The sequence below is a fragment of the Boleophthalmus pectinirostris genome, unplaced genomic scaffold (assembly GCF_026225935.1).
Source record: "Boleophthalmus pectinirostris isolate CB_2022bp ecotype Guang Dong unplaced genomic scaffold, ASM2622593v1 HiC_scaffold_20, whole genome shotgun sequence".
Lineage (NCBI taxonomy): Eukaryota > Metazoa > Chordata > Actinopteri > Gobiiformes > Gobiidae > Boleophthalmus > Boleophthalmus pectinirostris.
The window spans coordinates 16550729-16572086 of record NW_026571153.1 but is presented as its reverse complement, the minus strand read 5'-3'; the positions used below and the strand labels follow the sequence as shown (position 1 = coordinate 16572086).

Genomic DNA, 21358 nt, shown 5'->3' with positions numbered 1-21358 from the left:
ATAATCTTAGAACAGAACAATAACAAAAAGTTCGCCACGATAAATATACACCCTCAAAAATTATTATTCCATCCAACATATATTGAACAATAGCTCGATAGTAATTTGATCTTATCGCTGAAGAACGATTTTCAGTATAGCTTGGGCAGTATTGTATTGCTTGCAGCACATCTCAAGGCAGTTTAGAGAAACATACTGGAATCCAAAATGCAGAAGTTGAAATTTAGATTAATTTGGTAATTTCATTGTCCTGCATTTAGCATCAGTTCATTCTGTGTGCTGTTCTCTCTCTGGTTGTTCCCATTTAGATAAAAAAATTGTTTATGCTTATCGAAAATCAGACACTAATCAATACTGAAACTAATATCAAACTAGATGCAGGTATCAATACTAAAAACGTCCCATTCAGAAGAGGGAAATGAACCTTTCTTGAATAGCTTTAAAATTATCTTGAGCTGCATCTGAACAAGTATAATCCACATAGCCTAGCCTAGTACACGCCTACCTGGCCGACTGAGGGATTATACAGATATAAGGCCACATGGTAACATAAAAGAAAGTACAATGATTTAATGTTTAAAATTACATGCTATTGTAATTAAATAAAGAGTTTTTTTTATTTTATTTTGATTGGACTCAGCATTGAGTATTGATTCTGTTCCTTAGTATTCTGACAAAACTAGTATTGACATGTATCATAAGAAAGCAGAATACTCTAACAATTGTTGTGGAATCTATTTCATTTACTCTGTTGGACACACTATCCTAAATACTCACAACTAGCCAGGTTCATTTAGAAACTATTAAAAGACAATCTTGCATTGAAAGAGCTTCACAGCAACTACAAATGGCACGTGGAAGTCCAGCTTCAACTCCTCAGTCTTGACCCAGCCTTGGCCTCTCAGTCACGGTGAAGGGAGTGGAGAACCTCCCTCCTTCCCCCTCCTCTCTCTCCCCTCTCTCTGTTACAAGCAGCAGGTATAAAGTAGGTCATTGCTGCGGCTCTGGCTTTGTGTACATTGAACTTGTACTTTGTCACCACAGTCGGTCTGTTTTAAAGGCTTCATGATCAAGGAGACGAAGGGAGGAAAAAGTGACTGCCAAGGCAGTAGAGCATGCAAAGAAAGACTAAGGAAAAATCCAAAATCAGTCATGGATAGAGGGTTTTTTTCCTAAATGTGACTGTTATGAAAATGTATGATCGGTGGGGAAAGTATTAGTTACTTAACCAGATATCCACCGCTGAGATTGTATTTCTTTTGGTCTTGGTTTGTTAAGCTTTTAGCAAATAACGCTGTAACAAACAATGATAATAAGCTAAAAATTAATACGCTTAATCATCAAACTTTTAGAACAAAAAGAAAACTTGATTGTTTCTGAGCAAGTCTCACTAGCTTTTCCATTAACCTTATTCTGTTCGATTCACCACGCAGCTATTAGGGCTGTACTTAAAATACCGCTACGGCAATATATCGTGATGGACTTGACAGTACGCATATCAATACAAAGAGGCGTATCATGATACTTTTAATCAACATGAATTCATTATAAATTAGTAAATTACACACTTATTAACCTGCTGAGTATTGCATTAAACCTGCTGCTGGGCTGAAAAGGTGATCTATTCAAAGGACAATTGTATTCTGTTATTAATGGCATTGTGAACCTATGCATTTTCTTAATCTACATAAACAAAACATTGATTTAGTAAACTTTTAATACTTATATTTTTTTCACGATAATTACTATATTGACTTATCTTTCAGTATATGAAAGCTGGAACAATATATTTCGGAGCTCAGTATTTATTGTGTGTACATTATGTCTTTGTTAAAGCGGGGTATTTTTTGTTGTAATACAATAACATTTCAGCTGTATAGGGTTGAATAACTAACTTCTAAGGCTAATTATTGGTTCATTCTGCCATTTATTTGTTGCAGCTCATGCCTTTGAATGATATTGGTTTACTAGGATTATTTTGCATTATTGATATTGTGTCAGTGGCATAAAGTAGTTTCAGTATTATCATTTATCGCAGTATATCTTTACAGCATAATATCGAGCTTCAAAATATGTTATCGTCATAGGGCTAACTTTGTGCGTAGTGGTTTGGATCTAACAGCCTGGCTAGTTAGTTAGGGGAATGAGTTTGTCCTCTGGCTCTGGCTCCACGGTGGAAAGAATGCTCTCTGTCCACGGGGCTGTCACGCTCAGGGAGGGAGTCTTGTGACGTTTCTGCTGCTGACCCTCTGCTGCCTCAAAAATTCACATTTTTACCAAAGCTGTAACTGAGGAGAAGCAAGTGTTTCAGACAGAGATATTAACTGGAGGTTTTTGGCCTGTTGCTGAAATGAAGCTTTTGCCCCTTAGCATCTTAAATTTGGACTGCACAACCTTTTTGGTGAAGAGTCTGCTATCTATGAGTCTCCATGGAGATGTTCTTGCTTTCTCTAGAATGTTCCACAGTATAGAGCATAATGTAGAAGTACAAGGAAGACAGGAAGACAAGCAGGTTACCACACTACATTACATTACAATTCAGATCAGTGGAGAGTCACCCCTAATTACTTTTTGAGCAATAGAAACACTCATAATGAATATAAATGTTGATATGTTTAATGTCATATCATGGAACATTCTGGGCAAAGCAATAACATCTCCATAGAGCAGGGGTCTCCAACCTTTTTTCCTCCTGTAAGCTACTTTTACAAAACTAAAATGCCAAAGAGCTACTCATTTTAATGGTCGCAAGAAATTTTGTAATTATAAGAGCCACAGCCTTAGATAGGAACAGTTAGAGGTCTATAAAACATAAACCATTATCCTTTTATTAGTGCAAAAAGTAAAGTTAGGCATGAAAATTATACATTTACAATTTGAATAGTCATTCTATTCATAAAATTTTAGTTAATTATAGTTCAGAAGTTCTTTGGTGAGCTACTTGGAAGAAGTTGGAGCAAGAAATTACCGTATTTTCCGCACTATTAGGCGCTCTGGATTATAAGGCGCACTGTCATTAAATGGTCTATTTTCGAACTTTTTTCACAAATAAACCGCACCGGACTTTAAACAAAACACATCAGTTGGATGAGTCAGTGGGACCTTGTTTGTCGTGTTCACGGTGACTCTGGGCTTTGTTCAGTTGTGGCGTGTAGGGAGGGTGTTGTCTGGGACCGCTGGATTGTTGGCGTGTTCGCAGTGACTCAGTTGTTCAGTTGTGTCTAGAAGTGGCACATTGCACTCGCTTTTTCGGTTTGTTCCTCCGTTCCGTTCCTCGTCGGTGTGGAGTGATGAGTGTGTCTGTGGGTGTTTTTCACTGCGCGGTCGCTGTCTGCTTCGTGTGTGTTTGCGTGCGCTGTGGGTGGTGCGGATTTGTAGTTTACTGAAGTCATGCTGGGACACCCGAGTGGATTCATGTATAGGGCGCTCTGGATTGCGGGCATGCAGTTGTTTTTTGATGGGGTTGGAGGCTTAAGAGCACGTCTAATAGCCCGGAAAATACGGTATACTTTAAGTGTAGGCTAGATTAGAAGTTAATTTACATGTTTTTTTTTAAAGTTTTGTTCATTATTTTCAAGTTATTCTGAACAGTAACCAATATGGCAACTGTGGCTAATGGTTTGTCCTGAGATTTTGTGAGGTGACCCATAAGGAAGGGAACAGGTGTTTGCTAACACAGTGGATTAACCAAGAAGTCCAGTGCACCTGCTCCATTGTGTTCATTACTCATAGACCTATTGAGCCAAAGGTATTATTCTTTTAAACAAGGTAAAGACAATTCAATTACTATATAGATTTTCTTGTCTGATATGGTAAAAGTGAACCAAACTCCAGTTATCAGGACTGACAGAAGAATGCCAGTGGAATGACTGAGTTCTTCCGTTGTTTTATGGCGCAGAGTTTTCCAATCCAAACACATCTTCTGTTTCCAAAATCCCAATAAAAGCTGTTTATGTTGAAGTTATGGCTGTGCAATGGTCTCGAATGAAACTGAATTTGTGTAGTGCAAATCAAAACAGCTGCAGGGTTAAGCAAACATGGCAAAGGGGCAGAGTTCAGTGTTGACTTTCTTTGTTTGAATCTTGCAGCGAGACAGAAACATTGTGAGCACATGGATATGATCAAATGACGTGTTCAAGCCTTATCTACAGTGAAGGGGTTGATTCAGTTGATCCAAATATTTAACTAGTCACAGTGCAAGTGCTGATGTAACACAGGTTTTAATCCAGAGAATTGTAGAACTTGAAGAAATATTTGATAAGAGTTCTTGTCATATCACGCACTGGCTATGCTTCCTTTTTTTCTGTATCAGAAATAGAGATATGAACATGTTGCTCATTGTTTTGATGCTAAGAGTCCAGCCCACGCCTATAAACACGACCTAAAAATTTGGGCCAATATTAGTGTTGTCACGATAACAAAACTGAAATTGTGATATATTGCTGAAGAAAAAATAGACGATAAATGATAATATTGAAACTAATTTATGATGTTGACACAGTAACCCTAGAGAAGGATTATCCCCCTAAAAGCTATTCTGAATCTACAATATTGTTAAAAAAAAAGAAAAAAAACCATGAGCTGCAATAATTAACAGCAGAATGAAACACTTCAGTATTTAGTTTGCATTTGTAATCAGTCATAGAAATTATTTATTCAAACTTTTACTGCTCAAATCTCATCATATTGTGAAAAATATATATATTTTTTTGAAATTCCCCGTAGTAGAAAGAAACTCTAAAGATGATACAGTAGGTGTGGGTTGCTGTATCGATATATCCCCAAGAGTACTTTTTGGTATATTTTACTAAAATATTTTGTTACAGAGCTACAGTTTTGTTGTTTGTTTTGTTAAAGGAAACTCGTTTATGCAATGCTTTTGACATATTCACTGTTTTGATGATTAAAATGGGTTTGTTTCTTTGTGAATTTTGCACAAGAAGTGGTTTAACAAAGACGTTCAGTATCACAGCCATGATTTAGCCTTTATTATTTTATTGACCCGTATCAAATCGATTTGAAATATATCAATTTGAAAGTGCACTGTATTGAGATATGTATCGTTTCGTGGCCTATGTATCGAGGTATGTATTGTATCAGCAACTTCTTAATGCTACTCGGCCTTAATATTGATCCCCAAAATCATTCGTTCCAGCTTCCATATATTGAACGATAAGTCAGTAATTATCGCAACAGGCCTAGTTGTCTATTTCGTTGCTATTTGTGCTCTTCTCTGCTTTCTGCTTGGAGAAAACGGTGGTGGTTTGTGGCTTGTAAAAGGTGAGGTTTTGTTTTGTCAGCTCATTGGCACCTTGTTGGCTGGCCCTTTCCTCTGCCAGCACACAGCGATGACAGGTGGGAGAGATGGCCACTTTGCTCCACACAGACTCAGAGACCCCTAGAGACTAAGTGGTACTTGAGGAACTGTGGGCCCGCTCAAACTGACAGGGCTGAGCTAGTATTTTCCCCATTAGTATGTTCATCAGGAATAGCATTATTACTACTTGTGTTGTATTATTTTCACTCATTGATAATTGAGACAAAAATAAATATTCTCTTTCTGCTTAAAGGTGCTCTGTATGACTTTTGCGTGACAGCTTGTCTCCATGGAGATGTTATTGCTTTGCCTGGTATGACATTAAGCATTATGTTTCCATGGTAAAAGACAAATAACGCCACCAGACCAAGTTATAGGTCAGATCTGCAGATAAATGTTACCCTTCTTACAATATGAATGCATGTTTTTGCTGAACGTATGAGCAATAAAAGCAACTATAATTGTAAGATTTAAGTTTAATGTCATACTATGGAACATTCAAGACAAAGCAATATCACCTACATGGAGACAAGCAAAAGGTACATAGTGCACTTTTTAAACAACCAGCAGGTGTTGAATGCCTTGTATCTATTTCTCCATGCCGTACTCGATAGTAAAATCAGTTTTATACCATAGAGTATATTTTGTTATTATATTATTATATTGAATTAAATGGAATTCTAAAGACAAAATATTTGTGTTTAGTGCCAGGATAAGAAATAATTATGGTCCTTATTTACACAACAGGGACCGGATAAAAAGAAAGGTTGTGAGTTCCTACCATGCAGCTCAAAGTGGAAAATTCCTATTTCATGGATGAGATATATGCAATGACAATTACAGGGCTGAGCCATATGACAGAACATGTATTTCCTAATTTAAAACAGTATAGCCTTAAAGGTGCATTGAGTAACTTTTCTGATGAAGGGCTGTCACCTATTTCTATGGATGTGTCTTTGCTCTGTCTGGAATTTTCCACAGACATTAAACAGCTCTACCTTACATTTATTAAATTACAGGTGGTTTTAAAGCTCAAAAATATGTAGACAAACAGGCATTCTTACTGTGAGCACGGTTGCCTCTCCACAAACTTGACCTGTAACTTGGTCTGGTTTGGTCTCCACGAGGGTTGAAAGGTTTAATACCATACTGTGAAACATTCCAGACAAAGCAATAACATCTCCATGGAGAAAAGCATTTGACTGACCCTCCACCAGAAAAGTCGCACAATGGACCTTTAAGAAGTAAGTAGAACATTTCTTTTTCTAAACTCTGAACTCTGCTCCAAAGCACATGATTTTACTGACAGAGGACTAGCTGTAGACATCTCGATTAAATGACCCAACCATATCCTTGACATTTTGAGTCATCTAGCATTTACAATACTACCAGCGTAAAAGAACAGCTAGAAAAACGTCATCTAGTTGCCATGACATCTTCCATTACCACTCAATAGCTTTTTTACCACTTAAGATGACCAGCGTTGTTCTCACCATGTCTTCTAAGTGTGAGTACATCTCTGTAGTTGAAACTGTGAACATAGCATAGCCCTGTCCTGTCCTGTCCAGTATTACACACACAAATACTGGAGCTGATTCAGCTGTGGGGGAACCAGCCTCCAGGCCCTTTTGTGTGAGAGCGATGAGATCATTATAGTGTAGGCCATGGGGGATGGAGTACAGGGATTGTGCTACTTAAACAGATAAATCTCCTCACATCATCCCTCTTAACCACCTTTGCTTGGCTAAAATTAAATTTGGCACAAAGGGAAGCTCTCTTCAAAAGTGTTGCCATAGCCAGGCTGGTGTACATGCTTTCATCTGGGCACAGTTGAACCATTAAGACCTCCCCTGTTCCCATTTGTGACCACTCATGCTCCTCAGACTTGCATTCAACCTCATTCAGCAAGACATTCCAGAAAGTTGGCCCATAGACCACACTGGTAGTGGGTCCAGATTTCCGTCGTACCACTGATTAGACTTTAGTGTCTTATCTCACACCAAACACCTGTTGCTTGGCGGTGTAGCCTTCCAGGAAAAAAGCAAAAAGGTTAATATATTCCTATTTAAATTGTATTGCCAAAACAAGCAGGGCATTGTCTGCAAGGTAGTGATACACCTTCCAAATCTATGACCGCTTAAGATCTGTTTCAAACACCTGTGTAGTGTTGTTTAGCAAGAACCCCGGTCTAGCTGGCACTCATTTGTGTGACTCTGGTGGTGTTACATGATAAACTGATAAAGTCTGTCCCTAAATTGCATTAACATAAATGAAACAGAAAATGAGACCTTTCCTGAACCTTATTTTATTAAAGTATAACCTATTACTAATAATACAAAAGAAAGATTATGTACATTTTGCAGCCTTGTTTTGCACTTACTTTGTGAGCCAAGATTATATCAACTGATAGTACCAGGCTTTACTTTACTCGTCTAAATGTAAGCTATTTTTGTGCATGAATGTTTTTAAGTAATTTAAATAAGTTTTTTTTTCTTAATTTACAACCAGGAAGTTAAATTTTGTGACATCACACTAGCAAACATCTGTAATATACACAGAAATTGCTATCTGACAAACACAAATATTTTTTGACAGACAAAATAGTGAAAAAAAAAGTGTCACGGATCAAGAGTCATGGGTTAATACGGACATTTTAAGACCGAAATGTCGAGGCTCACTGCAGCAGGTACAGAGGCAGGGGCGACAAGATCCTAATGTCAGTCAACTGGAGCTAGGGTCAGAAGGAGCCGGAAAAGCTCCTTGGCGATCTTCCTATTTGGCAAACGGCGGCTAGTGCGTTAGCTATGTCCACTCATATATATGGTCTATGGTTTGAACTCTCTATTCAAAAGTGGTGGCCACGTTACTTTGAAACAGTAATTATAGTTACTAGTTAAGAAGCTCTGTTAATAACTGTTGCTCCACTTTAAAAGTATCAAGTTCATTTTTCCTCTACCTTAGCCAATGATCATTACTTAGAGGTTATTTCACCCCTCCTCTCCCCCCCTCACCAACGGGAAAATACACACACACATTTGTAGCTCCTGTGTCTGTGTGAGCCAAGTCAGATGACATCTTCAGTGAGTAGCTTCAGTAACGTGCAGTAACACTGTGTTGGTAACTGTATCAGTGTAGCATAGAAAAAGTAATTAGTTTGATTACCTGTTACTGAAAAAAGCAACGCCATTGTAACACATTTTTAACATATTTTTCAAGTTTCAACGTTTCTTCGCAAATTGCTTCTTGATTGATGTAAAACTATACACCAGCACCAAATTTAAGTCAAAATTAAAATATCTTTACAAAGTCATGCACTCTTTAACATTTATTGTGTATTTTTTGTCCTGCGGCTCTAACCTAGTGTTTAACTGACACTGTTGTTAGCCCTCAGGAGTATAGAACAGGTTTTCTCGTGGACAGGGAGGGGCTGAGCCTATGAGGTGGTGCGTCTCAGGTTACAAGGCTTCATACAGTGGAAATTTAATGGGACACTTTGTCTGCTGGGTTACAGTTTGACCTCATCAGGGTCTGGGACATGCTTTAATGCTGCACCACGTGTAAGTTATTCCTCACTTCTCTTAACAAGCTTTTAGCCTCATACACTGTCATCACCCGCACAGTTTACAGCTGCCATGCTTTACTTGTTTAGCAGACATGAAATGAGCAATAAAATATTTAACCAGGGAGACGTTTGCCATTGTTGAGTTTGTTCCTTTGTCTGTTCTCTGTCAGTGTCTGTAGTATAATGCCAGCTTTTATAATGCTTAAAGATGCACTATGTAACTGTTTGGTTGAAGGCCCATCACCTGCTTGTTTCTATGGATATGTCATTGTTCTGCCTGGAATGTTCCACAGTATCACATTAAACAGCTCTACTTAACATTTATTCAGTTACTGGTGGTTTTATAGCTCAAAAATACCTAGAAAAACAGATATTCTGACTGTGAGCGGGGTTGCCTCAACTGATCGGATCTGTAACTTGGTCTGGTTGTGGTCTCCATGAAGATAGAAAGGTTTAATACCATAATGTGAAACATCTCCTTGGAGAAAATGCAGCTTTAAAGGGTATTGATTGTTTTAGGATTTACAGAAGAAGTTGTTGTATAGGTCCTTTGTGTTGCAAGGGAAGACATATTACATATAGATCCGAGCCATTGAAATAGTCTTTTTGGCTTAATGGGTGTGTACCAAATTAAAACTATAACTTGAATACTGAGAACAGCAAGATGTCGAGCTAAAAACAGAGCGCTAATGCACGTGAGCCTCACAGGCAAAACGCAGTCTGTTAAACATGCTTTAGTTTACTGTCCCATTAATATATAGCTAAAAGGTACATTTGTTTTGTCACACAGCGCATGCCAGCGTCACTAAACTCCAAAGGCCCAGATCAGATTTCCCTGGCTAGAGTAACACACCGCACACTTCCAGCTCAGCACATGACATTGTTGGGGTTCCGTTGCCATAGCAGTGTGAGTGTTTTCTGTCACAAAAAGATAGATTTGTGTGGAGGCGAAAAGGACAAGCCACAAAAGCTTTTGAGGACTATTGGCACTCAGATGGTGTCAATATGTGCTTAGACCTTGGTTGAAATTATAACTGCATAATAGATTACTCCTGGGTTTAACTTTTTATTTATTTATTGATCTTTTTGTAAGGGTAGATGATAGGGATGGACATTCGATGAAATTTTCTTAATCGATCGTCGAGAGAATTAACGATCAATTATCAATTAATCATTAACGTTTTTATATTAAAATGATCATCAAATAAATTCAACTTTACGACAAATAAACCGTAACCACTCTAGAGCCACATCAGCCCGTTTATTATAATGTGTTTAATTCAGTTTTGCGCAACTCTCACAGAAACGAAACTTAAAACCGCATCGCTAATTTCCATAAACTAAGCGAAGATAAAAACTACAGCTCTTGTGTCGCTGATGTGGTCAATTTCTGTCGGATTAAAAGACATGATTCAGTGGAATACAGGTTAGTGTGACCATATTTGCGTTTGTCAAAACCAGGACACCGTACGGGGGGTGGGAGGTGGGGACTCGTCATCGACATTGCGCGACTCTCACCTGGCAAAACTTTTTCCCACTGGACACCGAAACATATGTGCTGCTTTGTACACTGTGCACATGGCCTCCCACTTGTCCCGACCGGAACGGAAAGTGTGCAATTTCTTGTACAAGTCATCTTTAAATACGCATATGCACTTCGGTACGTTGCAGACGAACTGACTGTTTGTGTTTGCTCACTCCTTCTGAGTGCAGAGAGCTACTTGTACGGACCCCCTTTTGGTCACTCTAAGAACAGCAACCTGCATTCGGTTTGTCGATTAAAATTTACGTAATCGATGAAATTCTTAATGATCAATTATCGATTAATCGACTAATCATGCCCATCCCTAATAGATTACCTATTTTTATTTCATACTTAATATTTTAGATAGACTTAAGGAATTATAACAGTTGATGATCGATATTTTGCCATGTTTATTACACACCAGTTACTTTTTCCACTGACAATGCTGTTCCTTCTCACATTTTTATTATATTAGCCCTATTGTCAACATCCTGTTATGTGCAACATTTTGAGGACTGTTTCCCATTCAGTGGCTGTGCCAACAATGTTAATTTGTCAGGCTACCCATTATTCCTGTCCCGTTCATGGTGGAGCTCCTCTGCTGTTTCTGAGGAGCACTTGTGTTTACTGTCGGCCACATAGATTGATCGCAGACACGGTGAGAGGAGGACTCACTCTGCGTCCAAGATTCCAAAATATTAGACACGCTTGATATCAGTCACAGCTTTTCTTTACTCGTACGACAGTTTCTAAGTTTGATCTTTGTAATGGAGACAAAAGAGCCACGATTTTGAACTACTATGACTCAAGACTTTCCCCACAACCTGAAATCTTTCGTCACAGCCTAAATTGTGCAGTTCACACCCGGTTTAACAGGAAAAAGCTGTGTGACTATGACTCATTTATAGAACTCATCAAAAATATGGCTTCAGTAGGTCGTCTTTCATCGTGCTTTGTCATAAAGTATATTACTCTGCATCGTTTTTATAGTTTCTGAGTTGAAAAAGTACCGGAGACACCAGGTTTGGTTTGTATACTGTTGCAGGTGTGTAGTGTTTGCGTTTCAATGATAACAGAAAGTGTGTGACCCTTATGTGAATGCAGGTAGCCTACTTAGCACTTCAGTGCAGAGGGTAGGGAGTTCAACCTGTGTGTGAAAACTGGAGCACCATACCACTTTATTTTTGCAAGAAGTGATATTTTTTTTAAATGAATAACAAATGGAAAATGGGTTAGTGGATGTTGAAAACTGCCTGAATTTGGATTTATCTGTAAAGGCTTTTCATTTTCAAGGCGTAGAACATTTTCATTATACTGGAGGATTCTTCCATTCATGGGTCCAAATTGAAGAACTCCATTTGTAATTCTGGTTTACTTTGTGTAGCCTATACATGTATGGAAGTCATAAAGGAAATGAAAGTGTTATATAATATGTGTGTTGCTTTTATTTGGTAACCTTTAACCACAGATTTTGCTCATGATGACATGGTAGAAACACGACAGAGTCTTATGGAGAAAACCTGTCTGGAGCAGATGCTATGGAGACTGAGGCATTTCTGACATATAGGATAAATGTTAAAATGTCAAATGTTAAGTTTTTTTCCAAAGTAGTCAAGTCAACAAAGTATTCAACTTTTAAAATACAATATTAATTGACAAAAGTAAAATAACCATATAAACTAAAACTGGATTTTTAAAATATTCACACTGAATATTACTAGGTATAGACAAAACTTGGGCTGTGCAATTAATCAAGGTTTAAGAAGACAAGATTCAAGATTTCTAATTGTCGATATTTTTTTATTTATTTATTTTTATTTGTTAATTTATTTCATTCATAAAGGATTAAAAAAAACATCAAACATACAAGAAATGAATGAAAAGGAGCAGAAAGACAAGTCATCTTATGTTATCTGCTCCTTTTCCCTTTTCCAGACAAAACATCAACACCGATAGTTACTTTAACACATTTCAAAACAGTACATTTCCGTTCAGGCACAATTATTAATCAATTGCAAATAGAAATCTTCACTATTATGCACAACAACTTAGTTAATGGTGAGCTTTTGCCCCAAACCACATGCTTTTATTGACAAAGTTCAAACTTTGGTGGAATTAAAAGTAACTATTTTTGTTTTTAAATTCCAGTTCTGTTTATTAATATTGAATTTGCATACTGGATTGCATTTTGTGTTATTTTGTTCAGCCCTAGGCACATTATTTTTATATATTTTTTCATTTAACCTTTGTTTTATCACAACCAACACAAGAATATGGTCTAAACCAGGTCCAAATCCAAATTCCATTTCACAGGAGTCCTTGGAGCTCCTTGAGGAAACTTGAGTACCATCCTTGGCCCCCGCACCACATCTTGAGAACCACTCGTATAATGCCGCCTCTATTTACAGTCCTGGAATCCTCCTCCTTCTCGGTGGGAACACATTTTAACAGTCCATGTTTTTCTAAAGCAGAAGTATTCGGAAAGAAGCGTTTTGCACTTCAATGGTGTTTCTAACCAGCGAGGCGTAACCATGGATACGCCAGAGTAAATCTCTCTTAACACAACGTCTGTATTTTTCTGCCTTCGCTGCTTCAAATCATCATAAAATAAAATGCTAGAGTCAGTCAGAGCTTGCACACTGTTGTAGGAGAGGCTTCTTTGTGAACAGACAAAACAACATCTGGGAACATTTGGCCCAATTATGTTTTCTCGCTCTCACAAACAAATATTGGATCTGAATTATATTTCTCAAAAAGGCAACGCGTTCTTAGATTGAAGCGCTGGTATCTGGCTTTGCTTTCATGTATAACATTCATTTTTCTCTTTACTCTTGGTTGGGGAAGTTGTTCTCTAGACACTAAAGGTATAAGCAGTGGTAGATGGAGTACTCAGTTTTGTTACTTAAGTATAAGTATAGATACAGATGCAAAAGGTTACTCAAGTAAAAGTATCACATGAAAAAATCAACTCAAGTAGAAGTAATAAGGTATCTGTTTAAAAATGTACTTTTAGAGTAACATGTAAAACTATTTCACACAGATTTTGTTAGTGTTGATCATTTGTTAGTGTTAAATGTTGATTTAAATTTTTTTTTTTAGTCAACAGTGTCAAAACAAATCAGTTTCTCAATTTTTCTTATGAATTTTGTTTATTTTTGTTTGACGAAAGCCAACGCTTGAACTCAAAACCTTTAGTCAAGGGGTTACCACCAACATTGTAAAATCACCCCTAAAATTATAAGAAAAGTACTTTTTACTTTTCAGTACATGTTCAAAAATGTAGAGGAGTAGAAAGTACAGATACATGCTCTCAAATGGAGAGAAGTACAAGCACTAGGGATGTAACGATATCCAAATCTCTCGGTACGATATTATCACGATATGCATTTCACAATACAATATTTATAGCGATATTTTGAAGAGACTGATATAATTGTAGATGGGACACTTTATTGCTTTTAAAATACCCTGTCATAATCCCAAAAACTCAAGTAAAAACCATATTACTTCATGTTGCCTGCGCTAAAATGAATCATGGGATATGCATTTCCCGATGTTTATTGACTATTGCTACTATAAAAAATGCATTTAAGCAAAGGATTTTGCAATTCGATGCATTGTGACAGCCCACGATATTATTGTGAGACTTTTGATGATACGATATCACGATATTTCGATTATTGTTATATGCCTAAAAAGTAGAGATGCAGATACCCAAAAGTACAGATACCTTTTTCTTAAGTACAGCACTACTTGTACTTCTTTACCTTTCTTGTACTTCTTTACCTTTTCTTTACCTTTTTTTCTCTGTGCTCTTGGGCTGCTCCCTTTCCACCAACGCACCCGTCTCTCTCAAGTAATTGATGTGCGAAGTTCTCATCCTTTTACTTCTTCACCTTTCACCATTGGATATAAGCAATGTAACTGAATGTTCTCAAAATATTGGAAAGCTTCTGGATTTTTTTTTAACATTGCGAGATAAGAGGTAAGAGGTCGCTCAGTACAGGAACAATTTGTTGACAATTGTTGGTTTTCAGAAGGTACTTATTATGTGCAAAAGCCACATTTGAAACCTGTATGATTTTGAGACACTAACCTCAGAGCAAATGAACAAACGAGTGGTGTTTATAGTGAGTCTTTAGTGCAACCACTTTACTGACAATATGCAAGAAATTATTTCCAAACATTTACAACATAACATAAAGTTTCGTCAAAATCCATTTACATTTAATAAGCTTTCATGACATAAACCCCTTAAACATTGTCTAAATCAAACCTGACATGTCCAGAAAGGCACCACCAGTCTAAGTAAATTATTATAATGCAATTTTCCCATTACCTCCTCATACACTTGGAACAAAAATGTGTTGAAATGTATAAGTCCAGTGGTCAGTATTTCTCTGCGTCATGAATCCCATAGCCAACTGCTGAGTGCGGTGTTCAAAGTCTTTTTGTTTCCCCTTTTGCCGAGGCTGAGTCATCCACCACTGGAAAAAGTGAACTTCCCGTGCAGATCCGAACTGCTCGCGAAGAGGATGTAGCATTGATGCAACCCCGATAATATTTTAAGAACTTCCAGGACACTTTGTTTTGTCTTTTGACTTGAGCAAAGATTTAAAGCAGTAATAAACTCTATACGCCAATTTTATTTTGTTTTTAGTTGTTGGAAAAACTTTGCATTGCTTCAGATAACTTTTTTACTCTTACTCCTGGTTTGGCTTTAGTGTTTAGTAGTTTTTTCATGATGATTTAAACCTTGCAATCTCCTCATGCTTATTAGAGACAGATCATATCTTTTTTTACTCTATCGACTAGTAACATTTAGATCTCCAACATGGCCTTTAAATAGTACGCAAAATTGACTCTTGTAAGATTTAAGCCATGTTAGAATGTTACTTCATCTAAAACATACTTGGAGTTGTGATTTGTTTCATTCATACATGTTTGAGTAATCCTTTAGTCCGTCTACATCTCCAAAGCTTAAAATGTTCTGTTCCAAGTTTAGTAATTGTAATCGAAGAGGTATTTGGCTATAAAATACCCAATGACCCACGTGTTATGTATTTGGGCTTGTTGCATGAAAACAACATTCGAACGGAGGACTTCTATTTGTTTAAAGTGATGCTCTTGGCTAGTAAGAAAGTAATAACAAGGAATTTGCTGAAGGATGACCCTTTAAAATTGCAGCAATGGACAGATATAATGGAGGAAATATATAGGATGGAAAAAATGACCTGTTACTTGAGGCTGAAACCTGCCATGATCCAAATGGTCTATTTACAAAGCTCACTTGAATGTATGAGTAATTTTCTTTTTTTTTTTTTTTTTTTTTTTTTTTTTTTTTTTTTGTAGAACCCACACTGTTTATTCTTTTATGTACATTTGTTAAAATTTTGAAAAATCACAAATAAAAAGTAATGATGTGTGATGCCATGATGTGGTAGTTTTCAAGTTAACCTCGACCTTTCACCTTTTGTTCTATAAAGTTTGGCAATTCCAGGTCTGAAATCATCCAAATGATTCAAGTGAAAGTGTATGGACTTTAAAAACACAGTGGAGCACTTCTTGTGTTACCACACGTCATTAAAAGGTGGAACAAATTATTTTCTGTTTTAGATATGCAGGATATGAGTGAGAAACATGTGTGAATGAAATAAAACACAACTCCAGGTCTGTTTGTGATGAAGAAACATAATAAAATAAATCAGAAAATAGTGTAATATGGATCATCTAAATCTCCAAAATTCTCTGATATGTCGTTTCAGCTGACCACCTGACTAAAGGAAAGACATTCAACTTTTTGATTTGATTTTCGTGTGAATGGGCAGCTCTGTTATGGAGTTGCTGTGAAATAGAGTTGTGGATCAGTTTTATTCTTTTTCAGATATTAGCCGAGTTTATCTTGAAGTAAACTAAATTGCTGGATCTCTATTTCTTCTTCTTATTTTTTTCGAATATTGTTTCATAAATAGTATTGATCAAGTTCTTTTCAACTTTAAAGCAGGTCAATAAAGTTACCACAGACAGGAGCAATAGTTTTAAAGATGCACTATGTCACTTGTCTGTGGGAGGGTCTGTCATCAGTTTTTTTTCTCCGTGGAGACGTGCCTAGAATGTTCCACCATAAACTTTTGAATCACCATAGAGACTTGCAAGTTAAATTACAGGTTAGATTTGTGGTACGGCGTCCCCACTCGCAGTAAGAATGGATGTTTTTAAGATATTTTTGAGCAATAAATATGACCTGTAGTTGAATAAATGCAAGAAAGATTAGTTTAAAACCATGCTGTAGAGAATTTAAACCAAAGCATTAACATCTCTAGGTTGCTGGTCTCCTCCAGAAAAGTTACACAGTGCACCTTTAAGGATAACATATTAGTTTAATTAAAGATGATTTGTAAGTTGTTTTGTTTCATTAATCTCCTCTCAGTTACATAATAGACGTTGTGTTTTACGTTGTGTGGACTTTCTGGTGCAGATAGAAAAACTACACCAGCCTCACAAATACTTTTATTATGAATGTGACCTGTAGGTTTTTCTGTCTCTCTCCATATTCTGCATTATTTGAGCTCCATTAGCCTCCATACCACTCATGTTTTATAGACGGCGAAGACTTGATTTACTCTCTCAATGGTATTTCCAAACATTCCTGTCAGCTCTTCTTTCTTTCTTTCTTTCTTTCTCTCTGTCTCTCTCTTCTCTGTTTATCTCTCGCTTTCTCTGTCTGTCTCTATCTCTCTGTCTCTCTTTCTCTCTCTCTCTGTCTCTCACTTTCTCTCTGTTTATGTCTCTCTTTCTCTCTCTGTCTCTCTATCTCTGTCTGTCATTCTCATTCTCCCTTTCTCCATCTGTCTCTTTTTCTCTCTTTGCTTTCTCACTGTCTCTGTCTGTCTGTCTCTTTCTCACTGTCTCTGTCTGTTTCTCTCTCTCTCTCTGTTTTTCTTTCTCTCTGTCTCTCTCTCTTTCGCTGTTTCTCTCTCTATCGCTCTTTGTCTCTATCTCTCTCTCGCTTTCTCTCTATTTATGTCTCTCTTTCTGTCTCTCCTGTCTGTCATTCTCATTCTCTCTTTCTCCGTCTGTCTTTTTCTCTCTCTCTGTCTGTCTGCTTCTTTCTCTCTGTTTCTCTTTCTCTCTGTCTCTCTCTTTCTCTGTTTTTCTCTGGCTTTCTCTCTCTGCCTGTCATTCTCTTTCTCTGTCTCTCTTTCTCTCTGTCGCTGTCTGTCTCTCTCTTTCTCTGTTTCTCTTTCTCTCTCTTTCTCTGTTTCTCTCTCTGTCTCTTTCTATTTCTGTCTGTCTTTCTCGTTCTCTCTTTTTCTCTGCCTCTCTCTCATTCTGTTTCTCTCGCTTTCTCTCTGTCTCTCTATCTCTCTCTCTCTGTCTCTCTTTCTTTCTCTCTCTCTCCCGCTCCCTCTGTTTCTCTCTCCTCTTTCTTTCTTTCTTTCTTTCTTTCGTTCTCTCTCTCAGTTTTATCTCCACATGTTTTGAGCTGCAAAGTGATCTACAGTGACAGTGTATTTGTTCGTGTCAAGACATCCAGTCTCACCATCACTCGCTGCGTTTGTTGGCTTCTTTGTGGAGCAGCAGTCGTGTTAAAGGATCCTTTTAGGGCCCAGGCTTCAGTGTTATTTAGCATTCAGCCTGCAAGCCCAGTCCATCCCACTATCCAGGAGACGATGCCGGGGCTTTTGGTCTCCTCGACATGCAGTTTAATAAGGTCCATGGAAAAAAGTACTAACCAAATTCTTTTTAAATGGGATCACAGGACTGAAAGAATGTTTATAAAACCTAGTTTGAGATTATTAACTGTTTGATACAAAACATTTTTCATGATGTCTACAATTCTCTATACTCGACCATAATGAGCTGCCCAATCAGAATCTATCATTTGAAATTTTTGAGGCTGCTGCTAAAATGAAATGAAATAAAAAGTGGTTATTTTTATATAATCATACGGTATAAACATTTTTTTCACCATTTTCATAGTTTTGCTGTGAAGAACAATGTAATGCAAATAATGAAGGGGTTTTATGCATTTTTCTACCATGTTATAATATTTTTCCCTCATCCAAAACATACTGGAAGAGGTTTTAGATGTCTTGCATGTTTGAGTATTTTAGTGATCTCTCCCAGGTCCTACTCAAACCGTCCTTATGGTTAGACTTAATATTCTGTGCAATGCTCAACGCACAATCCTACATCATCCGTGCTCTCATGCAAAACACTCAAAACATGATTCAAAACTGACAAACTTGATGTGATGTGTAGTAGTTTCATTAGAGGGATGCGCGTTGATTGTGTTGTGATATCGCTTGCGAGGGGGAGTGACTTAACACGGGGAGCAAAGGGAAGGGAGATTCAGAGTGAGACTTATAAAACATGTTAATGTGTTGTTTTTGAAGAATATAGCATTTTTAAAACAACAAAAAAGTACTATTGTGATCAAAAAATTTTATGTGTTAATAATTTATACCCCACAGAAGTAAAATGCCAAGTCTTCAACACAACAGCCAATTGTATTTGTGTTGTAGCCAGTTGAATTTTTAAAGTCTTCCATTTAAGGAACTTGCTTTTGTGATGCGAGGAGATAATTTTACTGAAAAAATGTAGGTCTGCTCATTGGATTACTGGGTTGTAGTAAAAGCTAATGCTCCTAGGATCCTGCTCTGGGTACTCCCAGCACAAGTTAAGTTGAAAAAAAAAAAAGATTACCATATTTTCCAGGCTATTAGGTGCTCTGGATTATAAGGCGCACTGTCATTACATGGTCTATTTTTGAACTTTATTTCGCAAATAAACCGCACAGGACTTTAAACGAAACACAACAGTTCGATGGGTCAGTGGGACTTTGTTTGGTGCGTTCACGGTGACTCTGGGCTTTGTTCAGTTGTGGCCTGTAGGGAGGCTGCTGCCTGGGACCGCTGGATTGTCGGCGTGTTCGCAGTGACTCAGTTGTTCAGTTGTGTCTAGAAGTGGCACATTGCACTCGCTTTTTCGGTTCGTTCCTCCATTCCTCGTTGGCGTGGAGTGATGAGTGTGGCTGCTCCGTGTGTGTTTGCGTGCGCTGTGGGTGGTGCGACTTTGTAGTTTACTGAAGCCCGGAAAATACAGTATTTACTTGATTTTTTTTTTTTTTTAATGAACTTGATGCATTGTGTAACTTTTCTCCATGTTATTGCTTTGTCATGAATGTTTCATAGTGTGGTATTAAACCTTTTCAGACAGTCAGAATGCCTGTTATTCTAGGTATTTTTGAGTTATAACCTACCTGCAATTGAGTAAATATAAGGCAAAGCAGTTCACAGAAACAATCTGGTGATGGATCCCCAACCAAAAAGTTACACAGTGCACCTTTAAAGCCCTTGGAACAAAATTTTTAATCATAATTCATTTCTCTTGTCAGGATCTCCAGCCATGATTGAGGACAAGGGCCACCGCGTCACAGACTACTTTGTGGTGGCCGGACTCACGGACAAGTCCACTCCTCTAGAGCAGGACCTGTCTGAGGCCAAGTCTACGGGGCCCAAAGCTCCCATCACCGACCTCGCTGTGATCAATCGCTCTGCAGGTAAGGGCACCAGTAGACCACAAAAGTCACAATAATTAGTATATCGACTCATAGTAATAGTTGACAGAATTAAATTTTTCTTTTACTATGGATCCTACCTGGAGGACTGAGGGATTAAACAGACATGTATTGATCACATTTTAAGTGTGATGATGTCCCAGATGGGGGGCAAGGGCCTGTTTTTCCTGTTGCTTACATTGTACATTGTTCAATTTCCTTGATCTATATGTACGTAAATTAACAAATGTTAAACCAGTGACTCGATCCAAGAAGTCACTGTATTACAAAAGAAACCTACATTTTATCAGTATTAATTTTAGCTGCCCCCCCCCATTTGTTTTAAATATTTTTGGCCTGATGAATGTTGTGGTGTCATCTGTAACCTAGCAACTGACTTATTGTTCACTATAAGAAAGCTGTAGTACATGCGACAGTATTTTTTGGGGTCAGTATTCAACTTGTATACTTTTTCTTTGCTCTGTAGGGAAAATTGGCTATGATAATTTAAGCTGTGAAAGGTTGCATTAATAACTTCTATGACTCACTCACTACAGATGCAAACTTAGTACTGAAGTGTTTCATTCTGCTGTTTATTTATTTATTGCAGCTTTTTTAACAATATTGTAGATTTAGATTAGTTTTCTTTGGTTAAAATCTGCTCTTGGCTTATTGTGTCATTGGCATAAATTTGTTTCAGTATTACTGTTTATCGTCTATATTTACTTTAGTAACATATCACACTTCAAATTTGTTATTGTGACAGGCCTAGGACCAGATGAAACCATTTTAAACTTTTAAAAGGAATTAAATTTGACTCTGTGATGACAATTGCTTGATCAAGAGGAAAAAAGATCATAAATGGCGATTATTTTGTTCAAATAAATGTACTGAACTATTCATGTACAGTCAAAAGTTAACCTAAAGAGGAAAATACCCTCCTTATTGATTAGTTTTGTGATTCATCTTTTAAATGCCACTGGCTGTGTTTACATGCACGCCAAAATCTGATCATGAACTGAATTCTGGGTTTATCAGATGATTTGAAATGTCATGCCAACAGTAACATCTGATATAAATAATAATCTTCTGTCTTTCAGTCTGTCTTTCTGTCTCAGTCTTTCTGATTGGTCACACCTCTGCATGTTTGACAAGGAAAAACAAAAACAAAACGAAACCAAAAACTTGCAAGCTAATTTATTTTGTGCATTTGAACACGCCAAAAATTGATGTCATAATTGGGTTATCTTATTATTCTAATATCTAGCACTTATTTTAGTCATCTGATTTGTACTGGCCATGTAAAATACTCTGTATTTGGAGTAGTTTTTTTCAGCTTTTGAGGGATATAACAAGTTCTCATACTAAAGCATATTAAAGAGCCCATCTTAT

The 21358-nt window shown here is 37.3% G+C and overlaps 1 protein-coding gene across 1 annotated transcript in view; it reads left to right on the top strand.

Annotated features, from left to right (window-relative positions):
* The first annotated feature begins 3599 nt into the window (after positions 1 to 3599).
* Positions 3600 to 21358, top strand: part of dennd4c (DENN/MADD domain containing 4C) — a 36024-nt gene continuing 18265 nt past the window's right edge. Inside the window, exons 1-3 of the mRNA XM_055156826.1 lie at positions 3600 to 3618; positions 19805 to 19969; positions 20454 to 20487. Of these exons, the coding sequence (XP_055012801.1) occupies positions 3600 to 3618; positions 19805 to 19969; positions 20454 to 20487 (218 nt within the window). The remainder of the gene's footprint in view (positions 3619 to 19804; positions 19970 to 20453; positions 20488 to 21358) is intronic.